Source organism: Balaenoptera borealis (assembly GCF_965194805.1).
Source record: "Balaenoptera borealis genome assembly, chromosome: 7".
Classification (NCBI taxonomy): Eukaryota; Metazoa; Chordata; class Mammalia; order Artiodactyla; family Balaenopteridae; genus Balaenoptera; species Balaenoptera borealis.
Genome location: NC_138864.1, coordinates 73,774,791 through 73,801,742, shown reverse-complemented (window position 1 = coordinate 73,801,742; position 26,952 = coordinate 73,774,791). Strand labels below are relative to the sequence as shown.

The 26,952-nt window shown below is 34.7% G+C and overlaps 1 protein-coding gene across 6 annotated transcripts in view; it reads left to right on the top strand.

Moving 5' to 3' along the window:
- The window catches only part of ANKIB1 (ankyrin repeat and IBR domain containing 1), a 138,086-nt gene that overhangs the window by 39,316 nt on the left and 71,818 nt on the right, over positions 1–26,952 (top strand). For 4 of the 6 annotated variants that reach the window (XM_082398224.1, XM_082398223.1, XM_082398220.1 and 1 more), the window contains exon 2: positions 9,646–9,923. The exons of 1 other annotated variant lie outside the window; for it this stretch is intronic. In XM_082398224.1, the coding sequence (XP_082254350.1) occupies positions 9,736–9,923 (188 nt within the window). In that variant the 5' untranslated portion in view covers positions 9,646–9,735. Of the gene's footprint in view, positions 1–5,831; positions 5,988–9,645; positions 9,924–26,952 lie in introns of all 6 variants that reach the window. One more of the 6 variants, XM_082398221.1, reaches the window with a different exon arrangement.

Below are 26,952 nucleotides of genomic sequence, written 5' to 3'. Positions count from 1 at the left end.
TTAGAACACAACCACAACCATTCTACTATTACATGTTGCCTGTGGCTTTCAAGCTGCAACAGCAGAGTTGAGTAGTTATGACCGAGATCATATGACTCATTGAAGCCAAATGATTCACAAAGTAAATATTTTAATATTTCCTATCTGGCCTTTTACAGAAAAAGTTTGCTGACACCTGCACTAAACCATACATTGTTTAGAGATGCTGTGAACTGAGTGTACATTCAGTAATATAAATTTCAGTCCTACTGAAGCATTAGACTTCAACAAGAGGAATAAAGTAGATTTCCCAAAATATAATGATGAAGGCAAACAACAAGCCATGAATGTTCAAAAGCTTTTAGTATTAAATTTGGAAAGATAGGATGGGATGATTTAAATGTAGTCGTTTCTGTTTCTATGATTCTATGCATTATAATTAATGAAAAATCAATACTTATATATCATTTCAGTTTTCTTGTTACAATAAGTTTAAATTGTTTTTCTTATTCTTTGTTTTATTTTTTTGTGGATATAAGCTAACACTTCAATAGTATATGTGACATTTAAACTATACCTCCAACTGTGTTAATTAATGTTTGCACTCAAAGAGAGGTTTTTGTTTATAATAAACTATAATATGGCTTAAATTTTTAAAATCTTTTATAGTAATAGGGTTAAGATCAAGGGGCATATGTTAGGGGGGCAGAGGTGCATAGAGACCAGCTGCTACAGTAAGTAACTTTACAGGTAGATGTAAGATTCCTCAATAGACTCTCACCAGTTTGACATCATATTTCTAAAGGCTGTCTTTAATACCAGTTAAACAAAGAGTGGGAGCCAATTATTTTGTTGAGATCAACCTTCAGTCCATAATAATGACTTTAAAAGTAATTTACTTTTGTGGAAAATGATAAATTACATTAGGAGTTGGTTATTTATTTCTGAAGAACTTCGTCTTCTATAAAAGATTCCTGGGAGTAGTTTATGAATTTAAGTGCACTTGAGTTTTTGATGCAGATTATTAACCTATGAATGGACAGGCTGAGAGACAAAGATTTAAAGGAAAAATTATAGAGCCCTTCACAATTAAAAGTTAGTCAGGAAATTAGGGAAAGTTTTCTGCAGTCTGTTGACAAGCTACATTTTTCTTACTTTTTCATTAAATACTTACCAAGTGCTGTGCTTTGCTAGTCAAAGATGTTGAAACTTTGCCTAGATTTTAGAAGCCCAGAATAATGAATTATTTTTGCCTCTTTGATAGTCCATCATTTGCTTCATAAAGGTCTATACATAGATTTATCTTGGAGTTGGAAGGGTTTGATTCAAACAAAGAGGGAACAGTCACTTCAGGCTATGCTAGTTGTGGCTATGAAAAAGTGAAAGGACACATCTGGCAAATTCTAGGCAAGACTTGTGAGAATAAATCTGAGAGGGAATGGAGCTGTGAATGTTTTAATGCCTTTCCTGGCACCTTTCAGGACTATTACACTCATATTTTAAAAATGAAACAGACTTGAAAATAACTGAGAACGACAAAAATGTTTGTAGATGCCATTATGCTTTTCAACACGTGACAGTCATATTTAATGCACATTTAGAGTTTTACTGATTTTTTTAAGTGTCTTATTATTATAAATAACCACCCCAAGATATTATTGCCTTCTTAGATGTTTCTTTTTTCACATCTTGGGTAGAAATTATTTTCTTACAGGACATTTCACTAAAGGATTAATGTAAATCAAGGAAAGCATGTTATTAATCTAATCCAGTACTCTAACAATGTTCATAATTTGAGCTACATTCTATCAGGGATGAAAGATAAGACCAAAACAAGTGAAACTATCCAAATCCTTAGGAAAGACCCTTTAGAACCCACATGATAACCTTTATATTTGGTTATAGATTAAAATATATTAATATAATAAACTAGAGTTCTCACTAAGAATAATAAACCCCTAAAATGCTTAAGGCAGTGCAACAAAAGTACAGATTATTTCACTGAGAATAAAACACAAGGCTCCTAGATTCTATGAAAAACAAAAGAAAAAAATAAAATCTAGGCTGTCCCTAAGAAAATCCCCAAAGTGGTTGTAGTATATTGTGATAAGCATAGAGTGTAGAAGGGATTTGCTCCTCATTCAAGATTCAAGATGAGATGATAAAGGAGTAGTAGTTTAGGTTAAAGATTCAGCAGCCCTCTGAAAAATTAAATAAAAATTTTATAATTATGTAGTATGATCTAATTTATGTATATAAATATTTATAGTGTACATATGTATACAAACACATATTTACATACATTATAAATAGGATGAGTACTTATCAAATGCTACCAGTGGTTAAGTAAATAGACTATGAGTTCTTTGTCCTTTTTCGTTATCCATATTGTCAAAAATCTCTACTATGCATTGTATTTGCATATTTAAAGTGAGAAATCAATAACAAAGAACCCTTAAAAGACCCAAGTAGTGACCTCATTAAGTATAGATATGAACCAGAAAATGCGCTGCTGTCTTAAGTAGGTAGTTAACGCCTTTCTCTAAAATAGCCTTAGAAGATGTCTTACCTTGCCTGCTCACCTTCATCTCCATACTCTGATGTGACCATTTAGCTAGAGGGATCCAGGAGCTTTTTAAACAGTGGTGTATGCACACTGAAATCACCCAAAGAACTTAAATACCAGTGCCTGTGTACCACCCCCTAAGAGATTCTTATTTCATTGGTCTGGGTTATAGCCTGGCCAATGGGACTCTTTGAAGTTTTCCAGGTTATTAAATGTACAGCCAAGGTTGAGAGCTTCTGTTTTATAGGCAACTTCAAAAACAACTCATCTGTTTTTTGGTCCTTTAATTTGTATTCTGTTGCAACTGTTGCTACCCTGTGCAATGATTGTGTTGAACAAGTACATATTATTTTCAACTTTTTTTTAAAAGCTATGTTTTAATGTCTAGCCTGCCAGTGAGTTAATTGGGTAAAGTGATAGACTTTTGTATTCTGCCTCTAAGTGTTTCTGCCTCTAGTCTATTTTCTACAGTGTCACAATAGCTAATTTTCTAAAGCATATAACTGCCCTGCATAAAAGGCTTTAATTATCCGTTCTTTACAACTTAAAGTATACATTTCTTAGTCTGGCCCCAACCTGTCTTCAGTTTTATCTCCTGTTAGTACGGCACTAGAGACCCTAAACTCCACCATACTCACCAATTGAATAAGCCTTTTATTTCATACCTGCCTTTGCATAAGTTGTTTCGGTTGTCAATTAATTTTGATAATGGTTCAAGAGTAGATTCAGAAACATTTATTGAAATGGAAAAAAACTAGCATTTATTAAGCACATTAGCCAAGGACTGTGGTAGCTACTTACATAAAGTTTCTTAATAATCCTTACTGTCGTCCTTAAGAAATGTTTGTTTTCTTTTACTGTACACATAGGAACCTGAGGCTTTTGGAGGGTAATTACAATTACACAGCTAGTGTAGGTAAATATGAGATTTCAAACTCCAAGTTCAATGATTGTTTCCACGTCCTTCTTCCCCCACCGACCTCACATTGCTTCAGTTAGTAAATGCCCGTATGATCTTTATCATAACCTCTTTCCAAACATAGTAGGCATAAACATTTCATGTTTTCAACCTTGTTTTGAATTACTTACAGTAGAAGGAAATAAGTTTAATAGTATTGTGGTAGAATAATCAGTTTCCATAGTTCTGTATATAATTAGTTACAATCAGTTCTATTCATTTGCTGTGAGTTTTGTAGTCCTACTATATATTAACATTTTAAAAATCTTTTCTCTGAGGATCTTATAAGTAAGTAATGAGCAGTTTCACTTTTCCTTTACAGTAATTTAACACATTCTGGAGTTCTTTTTTTTAATCTTTTAATTTAATTTAATTTATTTTTTTATACAGCAGGTTCTTATTAGTCATCAATTTTATACACATCAGTGTATACATGTCAATCCCAGTCTCCCAATTCATCACACCACCACCACCACCCCCCCGCCACTTGGTGTCCATATGTTTGTTCTCCACATCTGTGTCTCAATTTCTGCCCTGCAAGCCAGTTTATCTGTACCATTTTTCTAGGTTCCACATATATGCGTTAATATACGATATTTGTTTTTCTCTTTCTGACTTACTTCACTCTATATAACAGTCTCTAGATCCATCCACGTCTCAACAAATGACCCAATTTTGTTCCTTTTTATGGCTGAGTAATATTCCATTGTATATATGTACCACCTCTTTATCCATTCATCTTTCGATGGGCATTTAGGTTGCTTCCATGACCTGGCTATTGTAAATAGTGCTGCAGTGAACATTGGGGTGCATGTGTCTTTTTGAATTATTGTTTTCTCAGGGTATATGCCCAGTAGTGGGATTGCTGGATCATATGGTAATTCTATTTTTAGTTTTTTAAGGAACCTCCATACTGTTCTCCATAGTGGTTGTATCAATATACATTCCCACCAACAGTTCAAGAGGGTTCCCTTTTCTCCACACCCTTTCCAGCATTTATTGTTTGTAGATTTTCTGATGATGCCCATTCTAACTGGTGTGAGTTGATAACTCATTGTAGTGTTGATTTGCATTTCTCTAATAATTAGTGATGTTGAGCAGCTTTTCATGTGCTTCTTAGCCATCTGTATGTCGTCTTTGGAGAAATGTTTATTTAGGTCTTCTGCCCATTTTTGGATTGGGGTGTTTTTTTAATATTGAGCTGCAGGAGCTGTTTATATATTTTGGAGATTAATCCTTTGTCCATTGATTCGTTTGCAAATATTTTCTCCCATTCTGAGGGTTGCCTTTTCGTCTTGTTTATGGTTTCCTTTGCTGTGCAAAAGCTTTGAAGTTTCATTAGGTCCCATTTGTTTATTTTTGTTTTTATTTCCATTACTCTAGGAGGTGGATCAAAAAAGATCTTGCTGTGATTTATGTCAAAGAGTGTTCTTCCTATGTTTTCCTCTAAGAGTTTTATAGTGTCCAGTCTTACATTTAGGTCTCGGATCCATTTTGAGTTTATTTTTGTGTATGGTGTTGGGGAGTGTTCTAATTTCATTCTTTTACATGTAGCTGTCCAGTTTTCCCAGCACCACTTATTGAAGAGACTGTCTTTTCTCCATTGTATATCCTTGCGTCCTTTGTCATAGATTAGTGGACCATAGGCTTTATCTCTGGACTTTCTATCTTGTTCCATTGATCTATGTTTCTGTTTTTGTACCAGTACCATATTGTCTTGATTACTGTAGCTTTATAGTATAGTCTGAAGTCAGGGAGTCTGATTCCTCCAGCTCCGTTTTTTTCCCTCAAGACTGCTTTGGCTATTCAGGGTCTTTGTGTCTCCATACAAATTTTAAGGTTTTTTGTTCTAGTTCTGTAAAAACTGCCATTGGTAATTTGATAGGGATTGCATTGAATCTGTAGATTGCTTTGAGTAGTATAGTCATTTTCACAATATTGATTCTTCCAATCCAAGAACATGGTATATCTCTCCATCTGTTGGTATCATCTTTAATTTCTTTCATCAGTGTCTTATAGTTTTCTGCATACAGGTCTTTTGTCTCCCTAGGTAGGTTTATTCCTAGGTATTTTATTCTTTTTGTTGCAATGGTAAATGGGAGTGTTTCCATAATTTCTCTTTCAGATTTTTCATCATTAGTGTATAGGAATGCAAGAGATTTCTGTGCATTCATTTTGTATCCTGCAACTTTACCAAATTCATTGATTAGCTCTAGTAGTTTTCTGGTAGCATCTTCAGGATTCTCTATGTATAGTATCATGTCATCTGCACACAGTGACAGTTTTACTTCTTCTTTGCCAATTTGGTTTCCTTTTATTTCTTCTCAGATTGCCGTGGCTAGGACTTCTAAAACTATGTTGAATAATAGTGGCAAGAGTGGACATCTTTGTCTTGTTCCTGATCTTAGGAAATGCTTTCAGTTTTTCACCATTGAGAATGATGTTTGCTGTGGGTTTGTCATATATGACCTTTATTATGTTGAGGTAGGTTCCCTCTATGCCCACTTTCTGGAGAGTTTTTACCATAAATCGGTGTTGAATTTTGTCAAAAGCTTTTTCTGCATCTATTGAGATGATCATATGGTTTTTATTCTTCAATTTGTTAATATGGTGTATCACATTGATTGATTTGCATATATTGAGGAATCCTTGCATCCCTGGGATAAACCCCACTTGATCATGGTGTATGATCCTTTTAATGTGTTGTTGGATTCTGTTTGCTAGTATTTTGTTGAGGATTTTTGCATCTATATTCATCCGTGACATTGGTCTGTAATTCTTTTTTTGTAGTATCTTTGTCTGTTTTTCTTTTTTTTTTTAATTTTATTTATTTATTTATTTATTTATTTATGGCTGTGTTGGATCTTCGTTTCTGTGCGAGGGCTTTCTCTAGTTGTGGCAAGCGGGGGCCACTCTTCATCGCTGTGCGCGGGCCTCTCACTATCGCGGGCTCTCTCGTTGTGGAGCACAGGCTCCGGACGCGCAGGCTCAGTAATTGTGGCTCACGGGCCCATTTGCTCCGCGGCATGTGGGATCTTCCCAGACCAGGGCCGGAACCCGTGTCCCCTGCATTGGCAGGCAGATTCTCAACCACTGCGCCACCAGGGAAGCCCCTTTGTCTGGTTTTGGTATCTGGGTGATGGTGGCCTCATAGAATGAGTTTGGGAGTGTTCCTTCCTCTGCAGTTTTTTGGAAGAGTTTGAGACGGATGGGTCTTAGCTCTTCTCTAAATGTTTGATAGAATTTACCTGTGAAGCCATCTCGTCCTGTACTTTTGTTTGTTGGAAGATTTTTTTAATCACAGTTTCAATTTCATTACTTGTGATTGGTCTGTTCATATTTTCTATTTCTTCCTGGTTCAGTCTTGGAAGGTTATACCTTTCTAAGAATTTGTCCATTTCTTCCAGGTTGTCCATTTTATTGGCATAGAGTTACTTGTAGTAGTCTCTCAGGATGCTTTGTATTTCTGCGGTGTCTGTTGTAACTTCTCCTTTTTCATTTCTAATTTTATTGATTTGAGTCCTCTCCCTCTTTTCTTGATGAGTCTGGCTAATGGTTTATCAATTTTGTTTATCTTCTCAAAGAACCAGCTTTTAGTTTTATTGATCTTTGCTATTATTTTCTTTGTTTCTATTTCATTTATTTCTGCTCTGATCTTTATGATTTCTTTCCTTCTGCTAACTTTGGGTTTTGTTTGTTCTTCTTTCTCTAATTCCATTAGATGTAAGGTTAGATTGTTTATTTGAGATTTTTCTTCTTTCTTGAGGTAGGCTTGTATAGCTATCAACTTCCCTCTGAGAACTGCTTTTGCTGCATCCCATAGGTTTTGGATCATCGTGTTTTCATTGTCATTTGTCTCTAGGTATTTTTTGATTTCCTCTTTGATTTCTTCAGTGATCTCTTGGTTATTTAGTAACATATTGTTTAGCCTCCATGTGTTTGTGTTTTTCACGTTTTTTTCCCTGTAATTCATTTCTGATCTCATAGCACTGTGGTCAGAAAAGATGCTCGATATGATTTCAATTTTCTTAAATTTACTGAGGCTTGATTTGTGACCCAAGGTGTGATCTATCCTGGAGAGTGTTCCATGTGCACTTGAGAAGAAAGTGTAATCTGCTGTTTCTGGATGGAATGTCCTATAAATATCAATTAAATCTATCTGGTCTATTGTGTCATTTAAAGCTTCTCTTTCCTTATTTATTTTCATTTTGGATGATCTGTCCATTGGTGTAAGTGAGGTGTTAAAGTCCCCCACTATTGTGTTACTGTCGATTTTGACTTTTAGAACTGTTAGCAGTTGCCTTATGTATTGAGGTGCTCCTATGTTGGGTGCATATATATTTATAATTGTTATATCTTTTTCTTGGATTGATCCCCTGATCATTATGTAGTGTCCTTCCTTATCTCTTGTAACATTCTTTATTTTAAAGTCTATTTTATCTGATACGAGTATAGCTACTCCAGCTTTCTTTTGATTTCCATTTGCATGGAATATCTTTTTCCATCCCCTCACTTTCAGTCTGAATGTGTCCCTACGTCTGAAGTGGGTCTCTTGTAGACAGCATATATATGGGTCTTATTTTTGTATCCATTCAGCAAGCCTGTGTCTTTTGGTTGAAGCATTTAATCCATTCATGTTTAAGGTAATTATCGATATGTATGTTCCTATGACCATTTTGTTAATTGTTTTGGGTTTGTTTTTGTAGGTCCTTTTCTTCTCTTGTGTTTCCCTCTTAGAGAAGTTCCTTTAGCATTTGTTGTAGAGCTGGTTTGGTGGGGCTGAATTCTGTTAGCTTTTGCTTGTCTGTAAAGCTTTTGATTTCTCCATGGAATCTGAATGAGATCCTTGCTGGGTAGAGTAATCTTGGTTGTAGGTTCTTCCCCTTCATCACTTTAAGTATATCATGCCACTCCCTTCTGGCTTGTAGAGTTTCTGCTGAGAAATCAGCTGTTAACCTTATGGGAGTTCCCTTGTATGTTATTTGTCGTTTTTCCCTTGCTGCTTTTAATAATCTTTTTTTGTCTTTAATTTTTGCCAGTTTGATTACTATGTGTCTCGGCGTGTTTCTCCTTGGGTTTATACTGTATTAGGCTCTCTGCGCTTCCTGGACTTGGGTTGCTATTTCCTTTCCCATGTTAGGGAAGTTTTTGTCTATAATCTCTCCAAATATTTTCTCTGGTCCTTTTTCTCTCTCTCCTCCTTCTGGGACCCCTATAATGCGAATGTTGTTGCGTTTAATGTTGTCCCAGAGGTCTCTTAGGCTGTCTTCATTTCTTTCAATTCTTTTTTCTTTATTGTGTTCTGCAGGAGTGAATTCCACCATTGTGTCTTCCTGGTCAGTTATCCGTTCTTCTGCCTCAGTATTCTGCTATTGATTCCTTCTAGTGTAGTTTTCATTTCAGTTATTGTATTGTTCATCTCTGTTTGTTTGTTCTTTAATTCTTCTAGATCTTTGTTAAACATTTCTTGCATCTTCTCGATCTTTGCCTCCATTCTTATTCCGAGGTCCTGGATCATCTTCACTATCATTATTCTGAATTCTTTTTCTGGAAGGTTGCCTATCTCCACTTCATTTACTTTTTTTTTTTTTGGTTTTATCTTCTTCCTTCATCTGGTACATAGCCCTCTGCCTCTTCATATTGTCTATCTTTATGTGAATGTGGTTTTTGTTCCACAGGCTGCAGGATTGTAATTCTTCTTGCTTCTCTGGAGTTCTTATATGAGTAAAATTTCGTACATTTTTCACTATCCTACAAATTGGCTGAGTCAGATTTACACATAATTTATACAGGGATTTAAGTGTATTCAACCATAGATTTTAATCAAGCTCATTTCCTGCCTATGTGAAGGAGAAAATTGAAAAGCACATATATGCAGGTAACTTTTATAGTATAAAGTGTAGCCTGTGAAACCTTATCAGTTTCTGAGTGGAAAAATGTTACTGTTTATCAGGTTAATTTGGGCAACATTAAAAATTTGAGACTTTTTGGCTATCAAGATAAATTTGGTAAATTTAATATAGTTTTTCTCTTACATATGCTTCCTAGATTTTATCAGTGTTCCTAATTATGATACTGTTTCTTTAGGATACTTCATAATTACTTTTTCACAATCTAATTTAATAATTTTTTCCTCCATTAGAATGTGAAACATGTTGCAGAAGCATTCAAGAAGTGGCTGAAGGGGTAAGGAAAAAGTGCCACTGCCTATCAGAAAAAAACAAAACAAAACATGGGAAATACAACCACCAAATTCCGTAAAGCACTCATCAATGGTGATGAAAACCTGGCCTGCCAAATATATGAAAATAACCCTCAGCTAAAAGAATCCCTTGATCCAAATACATCTTACGGGGAGCCCTACCAGCACAACACGCCATTACACTATGCTGCTAGACATGGAATGAATAGAATATTAGGGTAAGTATTACTGTAAACCAATTGATAACAAATTAGAGAAAGGGAAAAAAAACCCCTGATCTTTAGAAAATATATGCATACATGTGTGCATGTTATGTGGTATTGTAGTGAATTAAACTTTCTAGAATTGAATATGCCTAAATTATTAAGTATGATTTTTTATTATGCCTAAATTAGACTGAAAGTTTCAGTAGTGAGGTTAGTTCACATATTCTTTTTTTTTTTTTTTTTTTTTTTATTTATTTATTTTTGGCTGGGTTAGGTCTTTGTTGCTGCGCGCAGGCTTTCTCTAGTTGCAGCCGCTCCGGAGGCTACTCTTCGTTGCAGTTGCACGGGCCTCTCATTGCAGTGGCTTCTCCCATTGCAGAGCACGGGCTCTAGGCACACGGGCTTCAGTAGTTGTGGTGCACGGACTCAGTAGTTCTGGCTCGCGGGCTCCAGAGCGCAGGCTCAGTAGCTGTGGCACACGGGCCCAGACGCTCCGCGGCATGTGGGATCCTCCCGGACCAGGGCTCGAACCCGTGTCCCCTGTACTGGCAGGCAGACTCCCAACCATTGCACCACCAGGGAAGCCCCACATATTCTTTTTACTGTAAATACATTTTGATCCTCAGTATGTTTCATAGTATGAACTTTTTATAATAGTGTAGTGTTTAATTTTCAACATTTCAATTCTAGAAAAGTACTTATCAACTCTCAAAAAATTGCAGGGAATTGTGCCCTAGGTAATTTAAGTTGAAAAACTAATGTGTTTACCTTACCTATTCATGATCAGATTTGAGTTTCCTTCTTTTAATGGGGTTCAGTTACTTGAAAAAACTTTTCTAAAAGCAAAACATTTCCTTGAAACTGAAAATACTAAGAAACTTAAAAAAATCTCTCTTCAACAAGAAAGCATTAGTGGCAGCAAATATGTGAAGATTCTCCTAATTACATGGTGTTTGCTAGCTTATAAGATGAAAGAAGCAAAAGATAGAAAAGTAGTTCCGAAACAAATTTAGTCTTTTTAGAAGTAGATTATGTAGTTATGGAAGTCTGATGCTAGAAGAGAAAGAAACAGTTCTTTGCTTATGCAGTGAAATATAATTCTTAAACCAGTGTCCTGAGCAGTTTAGAACTTGACAAAAAACTTTTCAATCCTTTCTCTCTTTCTTTTTATACAAATTTGTCATTCAAAATAAGCTGCTCTTTTTGGTATCCCTGAATCATGCCATGTGTGTTCTGTCTGCCATGTTCATTGTGCTCTTTCTGCCAGGAGTATCCCACTCCTCTCAGCTTTCTCTTTCTTACCTAAATTTTAGCCTTCCTTCAAGGTCCTAGGCACACTTTATCTATCTTCTTATTCTTAGCCTGTCACAACCCATAGGAACTTCAGTCTTTTTTTTGAACTTCTATGGTTCTTTTTTGTTTGTTTGTATTACTTGTTTGGTATACACTATGTCATTGTATTTTATAATTTTGTGTATCTTCTCTTTGCCTACCTAAATTACAGCTTTTTTAAAGGACCTTCTTTATACATGTGTATCTTACACAAAGTAAGTAGAAATTTTATAAAATCATTGCACAGGATATATCTTTATGATCAGGATTTGTGAATGAGAAAAATTCCATAAATAATTTAGGTTATCCAGGCCTATGACTACCAAGTAGGCATTTTTGTAACCTCTTAAAAATAAAATGGGTATTTCTTGACTTAAAAACAGGTATTTCTATAACCTCTCCTTTTTGCATTTATCTTTTATTTTCATTTCTTGTAAAATACCCATTTTAGAAGCCACCTCCAACTCATCTTGTTATATTTTTTCTTCCAAAACTGGGTCTTCCCTATTGTTAATGACACTAACATATTGTACTAATAAAATAATGGCAAACACATTGAGGCCTTGCTGTTTTCTTTTTTTTGTGTTTTTGTTTTGTTTTGTTTTGTTTTTGTTTTTATTTCCATTACGCTAGGAGGTGGATCAAAAAGGATCTTGCTGTGATTTATGTCAAAGAGTGTTCTTCCTATGTTTTCCTCTAAGAGTTTTATAGTGTCTGGTCTTACATTTAGGTCTCTAATCCATTTTGAGTTTATTTTTGTGTATGGTGTTAGGAAGTGTTCTAATTTCATTCTTTTACATGTAACTGTCCAGTTTTCCCAGCACCACTTATTGAAGAGACTGTCTTTTCTCCATTGTATATCCTTGCATCCTTTGTCATAGATTAGTGGACCATAGGTGCGTGGGTTTATCTCTGGGCTTTCTATCTTCTTCCATTGATCTATATTTCTGTTTTTGTGCCAGTATCATATTGTCTTGATTACTGTAGCTTTGTAGTATAGTCTGAAGTCAGGGAGTCTGATTCCTCCAGCTCCGTTTTTTTCCCTCAAGACTGCTTTGGCTATTCGGGGTCTTTTGTGTCTCCATACAAATTTTAAGATTTTTCGTTCTAGTTCCGTAAAAGCTGCCATTGGTAATTTGATAGGGATTGCATTGAATCTGTAGATTGCTTTGGGTAGTATAGTCATTTTCACAATATTGATTCTTCCAATCCAAGAACATGGTATATCTCTCCATCTGTTGGTATCATCTTTAATTTCTTTCATCAGTGTCTTATAGTTTTCTGCATATAGGTCTTTTATCTCCCTAGGTAGGTTTATTCCTAGGTATTTTATTCTTTTTGTTGCAATGGTAAATGGGAGTGTTTCCATAATTTCTCTTTCAGATTTTTCATCATTAGTGTATAGGAATGCAAGAGATTTCTGTGCATTCATTTTGTATCCTGCAACTTTACCAAATTCATTGATTAGCTCTAGTAGTTTTCTGGTGGCATTTTAAGGATTCTCTATGTATAGTATCATGTCATCTGCAAACAATGACAGTTTTACTTCTTCTTTTCCAATTTGTATTCCTTTTATTTCTTTTTCTTCTCAGATTGCCGTGGCTAGGACTTCTAAAACTATGTTGAATAATAGTGGTGAGAGTGGACATCCTTGTTTTGTTCCTGATCTTAGAGGAAATGTTTTCAGTTTTTCACCATTGAGAATGATGTTTGCTGTGGGTTTGTCATATATAGCCTTTATTATGTTGAGGTAGGTTCCCTCTATGCCCACTTTCTGGAGAGCTTTTATCATAAATGGGTGTTGAATTTTGTCAAAAGCTTTTTCTGCATCTATTGAGATGATCATATGGTTTTTATTCTTCAATTTGTTAATATGGTGTATCACATTGATTGATTTGCATATATTGAAGAATCCTTGTATCCCTGGGATAAATACCACTTGATCATGGTATATGATCCTTTTAATGTGTTGTTGGATTCTGTTTGCTAGTATTTTGTTGAGGATTTTTGCATCTATATTCATCAGTGATACTGGTCTGTAATTTTCTTTTTTTGTAGTATCTTTGTCTGGTTTTGCTATCAGGGTGATGGTGAGGCCTTACTATTTTCTAGGCACTATTAACAGTGCTCTACATGCATTGCCTCACTTAATCCTCATTACAGCTCTATGAGGTGGTTAATCATCTGCATTTCAGAGGTGAGAAAACTGAAGCACAGAAAGATTAAGCAACTTGTTAGAACTCTGCAGCTTGTAAGTGGCAAAGCTAATTGCCCAGGTAGATGACTATAAGCTTTAGGCTTTTCAACACTGTGATAGCCTTTTATCTCTATAGTCAGATAAGCCTATATGTCAGGGCTGCCTAAAACACTTATTAGCAAAACAAATTAGTCACTCTGGACTTAAGTTTCCCTGTCTGTAAAATAGATACACGTAAGACTTGTGGGACAATTAATGTGTTATATGTCTCATGATGCCTAGCATATAATATTATTACTTCTCACGTCTGTAACCCTAAATAACTTCTAATCATCCTTGACTTTCTCCTTACTCTTCCTTTACCTAATCTGCTACTAATGCAAAGTTCACTAAGTCTTATCTCTTGGATTCTCTTCTTTGCATTCCCATTGCCCCAAGCTTTGTTCACTCTTCCCAACCCCTTCTTCCAATACTGAAAATGCCTGACTCCTAAATGATCTTTTTGCAAGTCTTTTCCTCCTATAATCTCATGTCCAGGTTAATCTTGCTAAAAGTATAGCCTTTTCAATGTTCTATCATGAGAAACCTGTAACTACACTACTATCTGCCTTATTATATTTGGCTTCTGAAGCCAACTTTTCTCTGCCCTAAGTCTACTGAGTCAGCCTAATCTCTCATTGTTCTCTAACATGATCATATCAGTCAAACTGGTTACCCTCCCTCTTGGTTTCCCCACTTTTAAAAATGCCACCCCCTTAGCTTTATTCCTGTTAGTCCTTGGTTCTGAAATGTCTTCTTTCTTCTCTAATTACTTGTCCTTTAAGACCTCACTTGGTTTCTGTCTTTTCATGAATTCATTACCAACTATTCTGACCTGCAGTAATCTTTCTGTTCTCTGAAATTCCTACAACTTAGATTTTAAACCATCCAATTGTCATTAAACTCATCTCTTTGACTAGCTTGTAAATATTACAAATACACTGCTACACAGTTAGTAATGCTCTCAATAGATTAACTCTTGATTACTTAATCTATTAAGGCTTTCTTTTTTTGAGTTTAACATTTTCAGTGAAATTACAAAACCGTTGCTTTAGCTTCCAAATATTGAACACTATAATAATATTTAATATCCAGTCTTGTTACGTGATTAATTAAAACTTGCTTAGAATACCAAGGTAAAATGTATTTAAATATTATTATTACTAAGGTAATATATATATCTTAACATAAAAGAAATCAAGTAGCAAAATATATTCTAACCATTTATAATTTAAAATACACTTTATGAAATTAGAAAACATTGTATACGAAAGTTATCTAATCCAATGAGTCTTTTTTTAAATTTATTTTATTCAAGTGTAGTTGGTTTACAATGTTGTATTAATTTCTGCTGTACAGCAAAGTGATTCAGTTATGTGTATGTATGTATGTATATATATATATATATACATACATACACACATTCTTTTTCTTATTCTTTTCCATTATGGTTTATCACAGGATATTGAATATAGTTCCCTGTACTGTACAGTAAGACCTTGTTGTTTATCCTTTTTTTTTTTTTTTAAATAAATTTATTTATTTATTTTTGGCTGTGTTGGGTCTTCGTTTCTGTGCGAGGGCTCTCTCCAGCTGTGGCGAGCGGGGGCCACTCTTCATCGTGGTGTGCAGGCCTCTCCTGTTGTGGAGCACAGGCTCCAGACGCGCAGGCTCAGTAGTTGTGGCCCACGAGCTTAGCCGCTCCGCGGCATGTGGGATCTTCCCAGACCAGGGCTCGAACCCATGTCCCCTGCATTGGCAGGCAGACTCTCAACCACTGCGCCACCAGGGAAGCCCTATCCATTCTTTATATACCAATTTGCATCTGATAATCCCAAACTCCCACTCCTACCCTCTCCTACCCCCCGCCCCCTTGGCAATCACCAGTCTATTCTCTGTGTCCCTGATTTTGTTTCTGTTTCCTAGATAGGTTAATTTGTGTCATATTTTAGATTCCACATATCATGATATCATATGGTATTTGTCTTTGTCTTTCTGACTTACTTACTTAGTATGATAATCTAGGTCCATCCATGTTTCTGCATATGGCATTGTTTCATTCTTTTTTATGGCTGGGTAATATTCCATTGTATATATGTACCACATCTTCTTTATCCATTCATCTGTTGATGTACATTTAGGTTGTTTCCATAGCTAATCCAGTGAATCTTAAAGTGTGTTCTGAGGACTCCTAGATCCTGAGACTCTTTCAAGGAAGTGCAGTAGGTCAAAACTATTTTTATACTAATTTTAAGATGTTATTTACCTTTTTTTCACTGCATTGACATTTGCAGTTATAGTGTAAAAAATAGAGGATAAAACTGCTGACGCCTTTAGATGAATCAAGGAAGCGGCACCAAACCTTACTAGTAATTGTATTCCTCTCTGCCGGGCTCTTTGCTGTTTTAAAAAAAAAAAAAAAAAAACTAAACAGTTTCACTTAAAATGTCCTCAATGAAGCAGTAAAATTACTAATTTTATTTAATCTCCATCCTCGAGTACACATCTTTTTAATATTCTATGTGACAAATGTGAAGAATGCATAAATCACTTCTGCTGTTGTATGATGATAGGTTTGAGAAAGAGCACTTGTACTTTTGTTTGAGGTATGAGTTGAACTACTTATTTTTTCGTGAAACAACATTTTAAATTAACAACATTCAGACTGGGATACTGGCTGGCTGACATTTTTCTTGAAAATGTATTAAATAAGTTAGCCTATCAATTCAAGGAAAAACTAACAGTATTTGTTGCTAATGATAAAATTTGAGTTTTCAAGTGAATATTGGAATTTTGAAAACTTATATTTGCTGCCTTCAGCTTGATAGCTTCCCATTACTTAGGGACTTTTCTGAATAAGATTGGTGGTGATATAAATTAATATGATTTTTTAAAATATTGTATAATGAAATGTGACAAAAATCTAGAAGCTCTGCATAACTCACTGAATTAGTATTTTTCAGAAGATCGGTATATGGTTTTTTACAATTATGCATGGGTAAAAGATTTATTCAAAGTGCAAGGTAGACCAATGGATTTTAATGAACAAAAGTTCATTACATAAGATATCGTATTTTATATTGCAAGTAATCTTTAAGAAATGACCAGTTGAATTTTTAGCATAGTATCAAATATGACTATTCACAATTATTTGAAAAGGGTATTTTAAAATACTTCTCCCTTTTGTGATTATATAAGGCTGGATTTTTTTCATATGCTTGAACCCAAATGACACACATCACAACAGACTGAATGCTATGAGAATCTGTCTTCTATTAGCCAGACATTAAATAAAATTTGTAAATATGTAAAACAATGCCATTGTGCTCACTTAATTTTCAAAAAATATATATTTTTTCATTTTAAGATATTAAGAATGTTAACTATGTAATGATATTAGGAATGTTAAATATGTAATGAGTTTATTTTTTTAATTAATGAATGTTTTTAAATATTTTAATTTTTAATATGAATATCTATATAACTCACATAAACAAAGGTTCTTAGGAATCTTTTCATTTTTAAATTTTTATTGGAGTATAGTTGATTTACAATGTTGTGTTTCTGCTGTACAGCAAAGTGAATCAGTTATACGTGCACATATATCCACTCTTTATTAGATTCTTTTCACATTACAGAGTATTGAGTAGAGTTCCCTGTAATATACAGTAGGTCCTTATTAGTTATCCATTTTATATATAGTAGTGTGTATGTTATTCCCAATCTCCCAATAGGAATCTTCAGTAATTTTTAAAGTTGTAAAAGTTGTAAAAGTCTACTACCAAAACGTTTAAAAATTGCTGATCTGATCAATATCCCTGGTTCCTCTAAGAAGGAATATATCTGTCTCCATCCTCTGGTTATCATTCTATTGAATGAGTATTTAAAGACCTAAAGAAAAGGTGACTGTATATGCTCTTTTAATTACTGTTTTCATGATTTAGCCATATACTTTACACTTACATTTTTCCTTTATACTTAACTTTCAACTTCAGCCTAAAGTGTTTGGTGTTTTCTTTTAATTTTTATTGGAGTATAGTTGCTTTACAGTGTTTTGTTAGTTTCTACTGTACAGCAAAGTGAATCAGCAATACGTATACATATATCCTCTCTTTTTTGAATTTCCTTCCATTTAGGTACCACACAGCACTGAATAGAGTTCCCTGGGCTATATAGTAGTTTCTCATTAGTTATCTATTTTATACATAGTATCAATAGTGTATATATGTCAATCCCAGTCTCCCAATTCATCCCAACCCCCCTTATCCCTTTAGTATCCATATGTTTGTTCTCTATGTCTATGTCTCTATTTCTGCTTTGTATATAAGATTGTCTAAAGCAATTTTTTCAGATTCCACATATATGCTTTAATACACAATATTTGTTTTTCTCTTTCTGACCTGCTTCACTCTGTATGAATCTCTAGGTCCATCCGTGTCTCTACAAATGACCCAGTTTCGTTCCTTTTTATGGCTGGGTAATATTCCATTGTATATATGTACCACATTTTCGTTATTCATTCCTCTGTTGATGAACATTTAGGTTGCTTCCATGTCCTGGCTATTGTAAATAGTGCTGCAGTGAGCATTGGGGGTGCATGTGTCTATGCCCTGTAATGGGATTGCTGGGTCATATGGTAGTTCTGTTTTTAGTTTTTTAAGGAATCTCCCTACTGTTCTTCATAGTGACTGTATCAATTTACATTCCCATCAACAGTGCAAGAGGCTTCCCTTTTTTCCACAACCTCTCCAGCATTTATTGTTTGTGGATTTTTTGATGATGGCCATTCTGACCGGTGTGAGCTGATACCTCATTGTAGTTTTGATTTGCATTTCTCAAATAATTAGTGATGTTGAGCATCTTTTCTTGTGTTTGTTGGCCATCTGTATGTCTTCTTTGGAGAAATGTCTATTTAGGTCTTCCACCCATTTTTTTTTTTTCATATAGTTGAGTTTTTTCCGTTTTTTTTTTTTTTAATTTATTTATTTTTTTATTTTTGGCTGTGTTGGGTCTTCGCCTCTGTGTGAGGGCTTTCTCCAGCCGCGGCAAGCGGGGGCCACTCCTCATCGCGGTGCGCGAGCCTCTCACCGTCACAGCCTCTCCCGTTGCGGAGCAAGGCTCAAGATGCGCAGGCCCAGTAGTTGTGGCTCACGGGCCTAGTTGCTCCGCGGCATGTGGGATCCTCCCAGACCAGGGCTCGAACCCGCGTCCCCTGCACTGGCAGGCAGACTCCCAACCACTGCGCCACCAGGGAAGCCCCCTTCCACCCATTTTTTGATTGGGTTTTTTTTTGATATTGAGCTGCATGAGCTGTTTGTATATTTGGAGATTAATCCTTTGTCAGTTGCTTTGTTTGCAAATATATTCTTCCATTCTGAGTGTTGCCTTTTCGCGTTGTTTATGCTTTCCTTTGCTGTGCAAAGCTTTTTAAGTTTAATTAGGTCCCATTTCTTTATTTTTGTTTTTATTCTCATTATTCTAGGAGGTGGATCAAAAAAGATCTTGATGCAATTTATGTCAAAGAGTGTTCCGCCTATGTTTTCCTCTAAGAGTTTTATAGTGTCTGGCCTTTCATTTACGTCTTTAATCCATTTTGAGTTTATTTTTGTGTATGGTGTTAGGGAGTGTTCTAATTTCATTCTTTTACATGTAGCTGTCCAGTTTTCCCAGCATCACTTATTGAAGAGGCTGTCTTCACTCCACTGTATATACTGGCCTTCTTTGTCATAGATTAAGTGACCATAGGTGTGTGGGTTTATCTCTGGGCTTTCTATCCTGAACCATTGATCTATATTTCTGTTTTTGTGCCAGTACCATACTGTCTTGATTATTGTAGCTTTGTAGTATAATCTGAAGTCAGGGAGTCTGATTCTTCCAGCTCCATTTCTTTTCCTCAAGATTGCTTTTGCTATTCAAGGTCTTTTGTGTTTCTATACAAATTGTAAAATTTCCTGTTCTTTTCTATGAAAAATTCCATTGGTAATTTGATGGGGATTGCACTGAATCTGTAGATTGCTTTGGGTGTATAGTCATTTTCACAATGTTGATTCTTCCATTCAAGAACATGATATATCTCTCCATCTCTTTGTGTCATCTTTGATTTCTTTCATCATTATCTTATAGTTTCCTGTGTACAGGTCTTTTGCCTCCTTAAGTAGGTTTATTCCTAGGTATTTTATTCTTTTTGTTACAATGGTAAATGGGATTGTTTCCTTAATTTCTTTTTCTGATCTTTCATTGTTAGTGTATAGGAATACAAGAGATTTCTGTGTATTAATTTTGTATCCTGCAGCATTACTAAATTCATTAATTAGCTCTAGTAGTTTTTTGGTGGCATCTTCAGGATTTTCTATGTATGGTATCATGTCATCTGCAAACAGTGACAGTTTTACTTCTTCTTTGCCAATTTGGATTCCTCTTATTTCTTTTTCTTCTCTGATTGCTGTGACTAGGACTTCCAATACTAGGTTGAATAATAGTGGTGAGAGTGGGCACCCTTGTCTTGTTGCTGATTTTAGAGGAAATGCTTTCAGTTTTTTACCATTGAGAGTAATGTTTGCTGTGGGTTTGTCATATATGGCCTTTATTATGTTGAGATAGGTTCCCTCTATGCCCACTTTCTGGAGAGTTTTTATCATAAGTGGATGTTGAATTTTGTTGAAAGCTTTTTCTGCATCTATTGAGATGATCATATGGTTTTTATTCTTCAATTTGTTAATATGGTGTATCACATTGATTGATTTCAGTATATTGAAGAATCCTTGCATCCCTGGGATAAATCCCACTTGATCATGGTGTATGATTTTTCTAATGTGTTGCTGGATTCAGTTTGCTAGTATCTTGTTGAGGATTTTTGCATCTATGTTCATCAGTGATATTGTCCTGTAATTTTCTTTTTTTGTGATATCTTTGTCTGGTTTTGGTATAAGGGTGATGGTGGCCTCGTAGAATGAGTTTGGGAGTGTTCCTCCCTCTGCAATTTTTTTGGAAGAATTTGAGAAGGAAAGGTGTTAGCTCTTCTCTAAATGTTTGATAGAATTTGCCTGTGAAGCCATCTGGTCCTGGACTTTTGTTTGTTGGAAGATTTTTAATCACATTTTCAATTTCAGTACTTGTGATTGGTCTGTTCCTATTTTCGATTTTTTCCTGGTTCAGTCTTGGAAGGTTGTAGTTTTTTAAGAATTTGTCCATTTCTTCGAGGTTGTCCATTTTATTGGCATATAGTTGCTTGAAGTAGTCTCTTATGATCCTTTGTATTTCTGTGTTGTCAGTTGTTACTTCTTTTTCATTTCTAATTCTAATGATTAGAGTTCTCCCTTTTTTTCTTGAAGATTTTGGCTAAAGGTTTATCAATTTTGTTTATCTTCTCAAAGAACCAGCTTTTAGTTTTATTGATCTTTGCTATTGTTTCCTTCATTTCTTTTTCATTTATTTCTTATCTGATCTTTATGATTTCTTTCCTTCTTCTAACTTTGGGGTTTTTTTGTTCTTCTTTCTGTAATTGCTTTAGGTGTAAGGTTAGGTTGTTTAGTTGACATGTTTCTTGTTTCTTAACGTAGGATTGTATTGCTATAAACTTCCTCCTTAGAACTGCTTTTGCTGCATCCCATGTTTTGGATCGTCGTGTTTTCATTGTCATTTGTTTCTAGGTATTTTTTTATTCCCTCTTTGATTTCTTCAATGATCCCTTGGCTGTTTAGTATCATATTGTTTAGCCTCCATGTGTTTGTGTTTTTAGCAGTTTTTTCCCTATAATTGATTTCTAATCTCATAGTGTTGTGGTTGAAAAAGATGCTTGATATGGTTTCAGTTTTCTTAAATTTACCGAGGCTTGATTTGTGACCCAAGATGTGATCTATCCTGTGGAATGTTTTCTGTGCACTTGAGAAGATAGTGATTTCTGCTACTTTTGGATAGAATGTCCTATAAATATCAATTAAGTCTATCTGGTCCAATGTGTCGTTAAGGCTTGTGTTTCCTAATTAATTTTCTCTCTGGATGATCTATCCTTTGGTGTACGTGGAGTGTTAAAATCCCCCACTATTATTGTGTTACTGTTGATTTCCCCTTTTATGCCTGTTAGGGTTTGCCTGGTGTATTGAGGTGCTCCTATGTTGGTTGCATAAATATTTACAATTGTTACATCTTCTTCTTGGATTGTTCCCGTAATCATTATGTAGTGTCCTTCTTTATCTCTTGTTAGTCTTTATTTTAAAGTCTATTTTGTCTGATACGAGTATAGCTACTCCATCTTTCTTTTGATTTCCATTTGCGTGGAATATCTTTTTCTGTCCCCTCACTTTCAGTCTGTATGTGTCCCTAGGTCTGAAGTGGGTCTCCTGTAGACAGCATATATGTGGGTCTTGTTTTTGTATCCATTTATCCAGTCAGTGTCTTTTGATTGGCGCATTTAATCCGTTTACATGTAAGGTAATTATCGATATGTATGTTTCTATTACCATTTTCTTAATTGTTTTGGGTTTGTTTTTGTAGGTCTTTTTCTTCTCTTGTGTTTCCTACCTAGAGAAGTTCTTTTAGCGTTTGTTGCAAAGCTGGTCTGGTGGTGGTGAATTCTCTTAGCTTTTGCTTGTCTGTAAAGCTTTTGATTTCTCCATCAAATCTGAATGAGAACCTTGCTGGGTAGAGTAATTTTGGTTGTAGGTTTTTCCCTTTCATCACTTTAAATATATCCTGCCACCCCCTTCTTGCCTGCAGAGTTTTTGCTGAAAGATCAGCTGATAACCTTATGGGGATTCCCTTGTATGTTATTTGTTGCTTTTCCCTTGCTGCTTTTAGTATTTTTTCTTTGTATTTAATTTTTGTTAGCTTGGTTAATCGTGTCTCGTCTTGTTTCTCCTTGGGTTTATCCTGTCCGGGACTCTCTGCGCTTCATGGACTTGATTGACTATTTACTTCCCAATGTTAAGGAAGTTTTCCACTATAATCTCTTCAAATATTTTCTCAGACCCTTTCTCTTTCTCTTCTTCTTCTGGGACCCCTATAATTCAAATGTTGGTGCATTTAATGTTGTCCCAGAGGTCCCTGTGACCGTCTTCAATTCTTTTCATTCTTTTTTCTTTATTCTGCTCTGCAGTAGTTATTTCCACTATTTTATCTTCCAGGTCACTTATCTGTTCTTCCGCCTCAGTTGTTCTGCTGTAGATTTCTTCTAGTGTATTTTAAATTTCATTTATTGTGTTGTTCATCACTGTTTGTTTGTTCTCTAGTTCTTCTAGGTCCTTGTTAAACATTTCTTGTATTTTTTCCATTCTATTTCCAAGATTTTAGATCATCATTTCTATCATTACTCTGAATTCTTTTTCAGGTAGCTTGCCTATTTCTTCTTCATTCACTTGATTGTGGTTTTTTATCTTGCTCTTTTGTCTGCAACATATTTCTCTGTCTTCTCATTTTTTCTAACTTACTGTGTTTTGTCTCCTTTTGTCAGGCTGCAGGGTCGTAGTTCCTCTTGCTTCTGGTGTCTGCCCCCAGTGGGCGAGGTTGGTCCAGTGGCTTGTGTAGGCTTCCTGGTGGGAGGGACTGTGTTCTGGTGGGCAGAGCTGGATCTTGTCCCTCTGTTGGGCAGGGCCGCGTCAAGTGTTGTGTTTTGGGGTGTCTGTGGGCTTAATACGACTTTAGACAGCCTGTCTCTGGTGTTTTCTTTTTTCTTAATTGTTGGAGATCAGTGGCTCGTAATTTCTTTATTAAAGCCTTTAATATCCTATACTAGAATCAGAAATTACTTTATTGCTCTCCTTTACTAAGAATAAGCAACTCTCATTTCTTTAATCTGTGTATCTTTTGTTTTTCAAAATTTATTTAGGTAGTACAGAGAAAATCACAAATCATTATTATTTTAAATGATTAGTTGATTTTGGAATTAAATTACTCTTCTTAACACTGTGTCATGTAGAATAAGGATAAATAGCATTTACACATCATCATTAAGTAAAATACCAACTCTGTTTTAACTATTTGTGTTTTAGATAGCTTCAGTTATTTCACCGTATGTAACCTTGCTAAACTTTCTAACAAATTGATGGCCATTATTTTCTCACGCTGCCTCATGTAATCTGGCATACCTGCCTGCTACCTTCAGTATAGACCCTTCAGTATAGCTTGCCTAGATTCCTGACACATAACATATATGGGTATACAAAGGGATATACCTAGCCAGAGACAAAATACTTTAGTTCCCATAAAGTAAATTACCCATTTGCAATAAGGCCTTGATTTTATCCTCATTTCCTTTAGCTTTATGGTACCTGCAACAGTAGGCATAACTTTCCCCTCTTCTTAGGCAGAATAATACAGTAAAAGAAGGGTAGTTTACAGTTTAAGAGCTAGTTTTCATCTGTATCTCTCTGAACCTAGTTTACATTATACCATATCACAGTGTTTCTTTCATGGGAAACTAAATCCATATTCATAAATAGTTCATGGGAATCTAAATTTATATTCATGAATAGTTACTACTTAATGTAGTGAAAAGACTGTTTAGACTTTGGAGTCAGCATGTTCTAGTTTGGATATACAGTTCATTAGTTGTCGCTTCTTAGGAAAGTCATGTATAAAATGGGGAATTAGAGTGCTTATTCCTTAGATTTTACAGGATAACTTCTTGTGCTTCCTTGGAAATAAATGGGGCCTGTCTTTCGGTGTAAATAAAATATAACATTTTTATTAGAGCATGTCTTTATCAGAGCATATGTTAATACTAAACTTTGAGAATTAAAATAGTTTCCAGTTATCGATATCTATTTTTTTGACTCATATTTCAGGAGTTATTAAATTCTTTTAAATGGTTCAATGCAGTTCTCCTCTCCTAACCTCCCTTGTATGCAGACACTATAAGGGTAGGGAGTTAATTTGTTTTCTTAACAATATGTCTAACTTCTAGAATAGTACCTGGCAAACAACGACTACTCAAAAATAATGTTGCATGGAAGAAAAGTTTTAAAAGCAACTGAAAGTGCATGTGTATGTTAAGTGACTGGGGGGATAAGAGTGTTATGGCAAGAAACTGAGACCCTAAGAGAGAAGACTTATTTTGGGGGGAGCTCAATTGAATATGAGATAATGATGAAATATGCAAGAGAAATGGGACTCTGAGAAGTTAGAATATGGTCTAAAGGTCACATTAGACAGGGTGAAAGAGCATTAAGAATTATCACAGAAGTGATAGTAGAAGCCCTTTGAGAGAAACCATGATTCTGCTACCACTGTCTATCATTTGGGTTCTGATAAAAAGTTTACAGCTTACAAAGTGTATTCATAGAAACCATTGAAAGATAAGTGACTTTAAGAGTAGATGTGCTCTCTGAAAGGAGGGAATGTGTATGGAGAAGTAAATAGATTCAGGAAGTGAATTTGCTTCCAGTAAGGGGATAGGAAAGTGAAGCCATCTTCATGGGTAAAAGAGAGATTGTACTGAAAAAAATTAAGAGGTCTGTTAAAAAGATGTGTAGTTATGGAAACCGAGGTGATACAGAGGTCAGGATGTAAATGAATTATTAGCAGTTTCAGATTAAAAACAAGAATTGAGGACAGTGATAAGAATTTAGCTCTTAGGAAATTCTTAGTGATGTGAAAGAGTGCAGTTTCAGTACAGTGATCAGAATAGGGTCATACTGAAGTGGAGATGAAATGTAGAAGAAATATAGGTAGGAGATATAAACTGACTGTTTGATAATTAACAGTGAAAGAATCTAGAAAAACAGATGGCTTCTGGATGGGTTATTAGGGTCAAATGAAAGGGCTTTTTTTTTTCCAAGTTAATGTTTTCCTTACTCCATCTTCCTGCCAGTTATCTCCTGTCCTTGTTCCAGAATTAACCTTATATGCAAGTAGTAAAATATACTTCATAATTACTGGCATAGTTATAGAAAGGTACCTATGTAAAACTTAAATATCAATTATAAATTTATACTTCTGTTTATTCATTCATGTAAATTAAAGAAGACTCTACTTTTGAAATTAAACAGATAATAAAAAAGTAGTAATATGAATCAATAAAATTAGAATATCTAGCTTTACAGTTTTAGTACAAAATATTTATGCAGGTATGGTACTATGTCTAATAAATTTGAGAATCTTTCCTGAATAAATATGTATAAAGAAGCTATTTTAATACTTTAACTTTAGAATAATAACCTTTGTTTGGTTTGATTAATCAGAGTCTGGCACATTGGGTATAAGAACATTTGCAAAATTATCACACTATCTCCTCCCTCTGTTGGGGATGATCTAGAATTGTTTAATGAGAGAGAGATTGAAAGAGAAAGATTTCTCCATATCAACTTACATCCTTCCAACTTGTATTAAATTCCATGGTGATAATTCCTTGTGTTAAATTCCATGGTTTGTTTCTCTCCTGAACAAACTAAAAGAGAAAATAAATGATATATTGGAAATAGGGATAGGAAAGGCTAAATAAATGTGGTTGTACAGAATCTTACAGACTCTGAATTAATTTTAATAATTTATTTCTAAATTAAATTTTTAAGAAAATGAAATCTTTTTTATTGTTAATAATGCCTCTTGGAAGAAGTTTTAATCTTGAAACATTTTTAGAGTATTGTTTAGATTTTGGTTATTCATTATAATCCACTATAATTCAACCATTATAAATACAGGGAAATATCATTGAGAATATTATCATCAGTTGTTGACTTAGGGAAAATATTTTTTTTTTCTTTTAAACTATGAAGCAACGTTATGGTTATATAAATAAATAAAACTACTCACATTCCTACCTCCCTTAAACAACTGTTAGAATTATTCCGTGTTCCCTTCTAGTTTTAGCTATAAATGTTCATAGATAGACTTTTCAATGACTTTATAATTTATAATTTTCTATTGTATAGAAAGACCATGATTTATGTTTCCCATTTTTCCTATAACCAGACATTTAAGTTACTACAGATTTTTCTATTCAAAACAACAGTATATTGAATGTCATTGTTCCTATAGATTTTTATTCTTTAAGTTATTTCCTTTAGGATAAATTCCAGCAGTAGGTTTACTTGGTCAAAGACTATCAACCATATATTAGTTGGTTATATATATTATGTATATTAGGTATATATTTATGTTGATTGTATATATAATATATATGTTAGCTATTATGTAACTTGTGTAAGATCATATAGCTAAAAAGTGACAGAACTGGGTTTAGAGTCTGGCAGTCTGTACTAGATACCATGTTCTTTACCAGTCTGCTACACTGCTGGCTTGAGAGATCTAGAATTCTATCTTAAGATATTCCCAATAAAAGTAATATTCATTCAGTTTATAGCAAGAGTCTGCTCTGTGTCTGACACTGTACTGGGGATTCAAGAAAGAACAGGATATAGACCCTGCCTTAGAAGGCTGTAAACCAAGTGGGAGAAGGGAAAAGATATGTAAGAAAGTAGCTATGATACAATGTAATGAATTATATAATTAGGATATTATAGGAAGACAAAGAAGGGA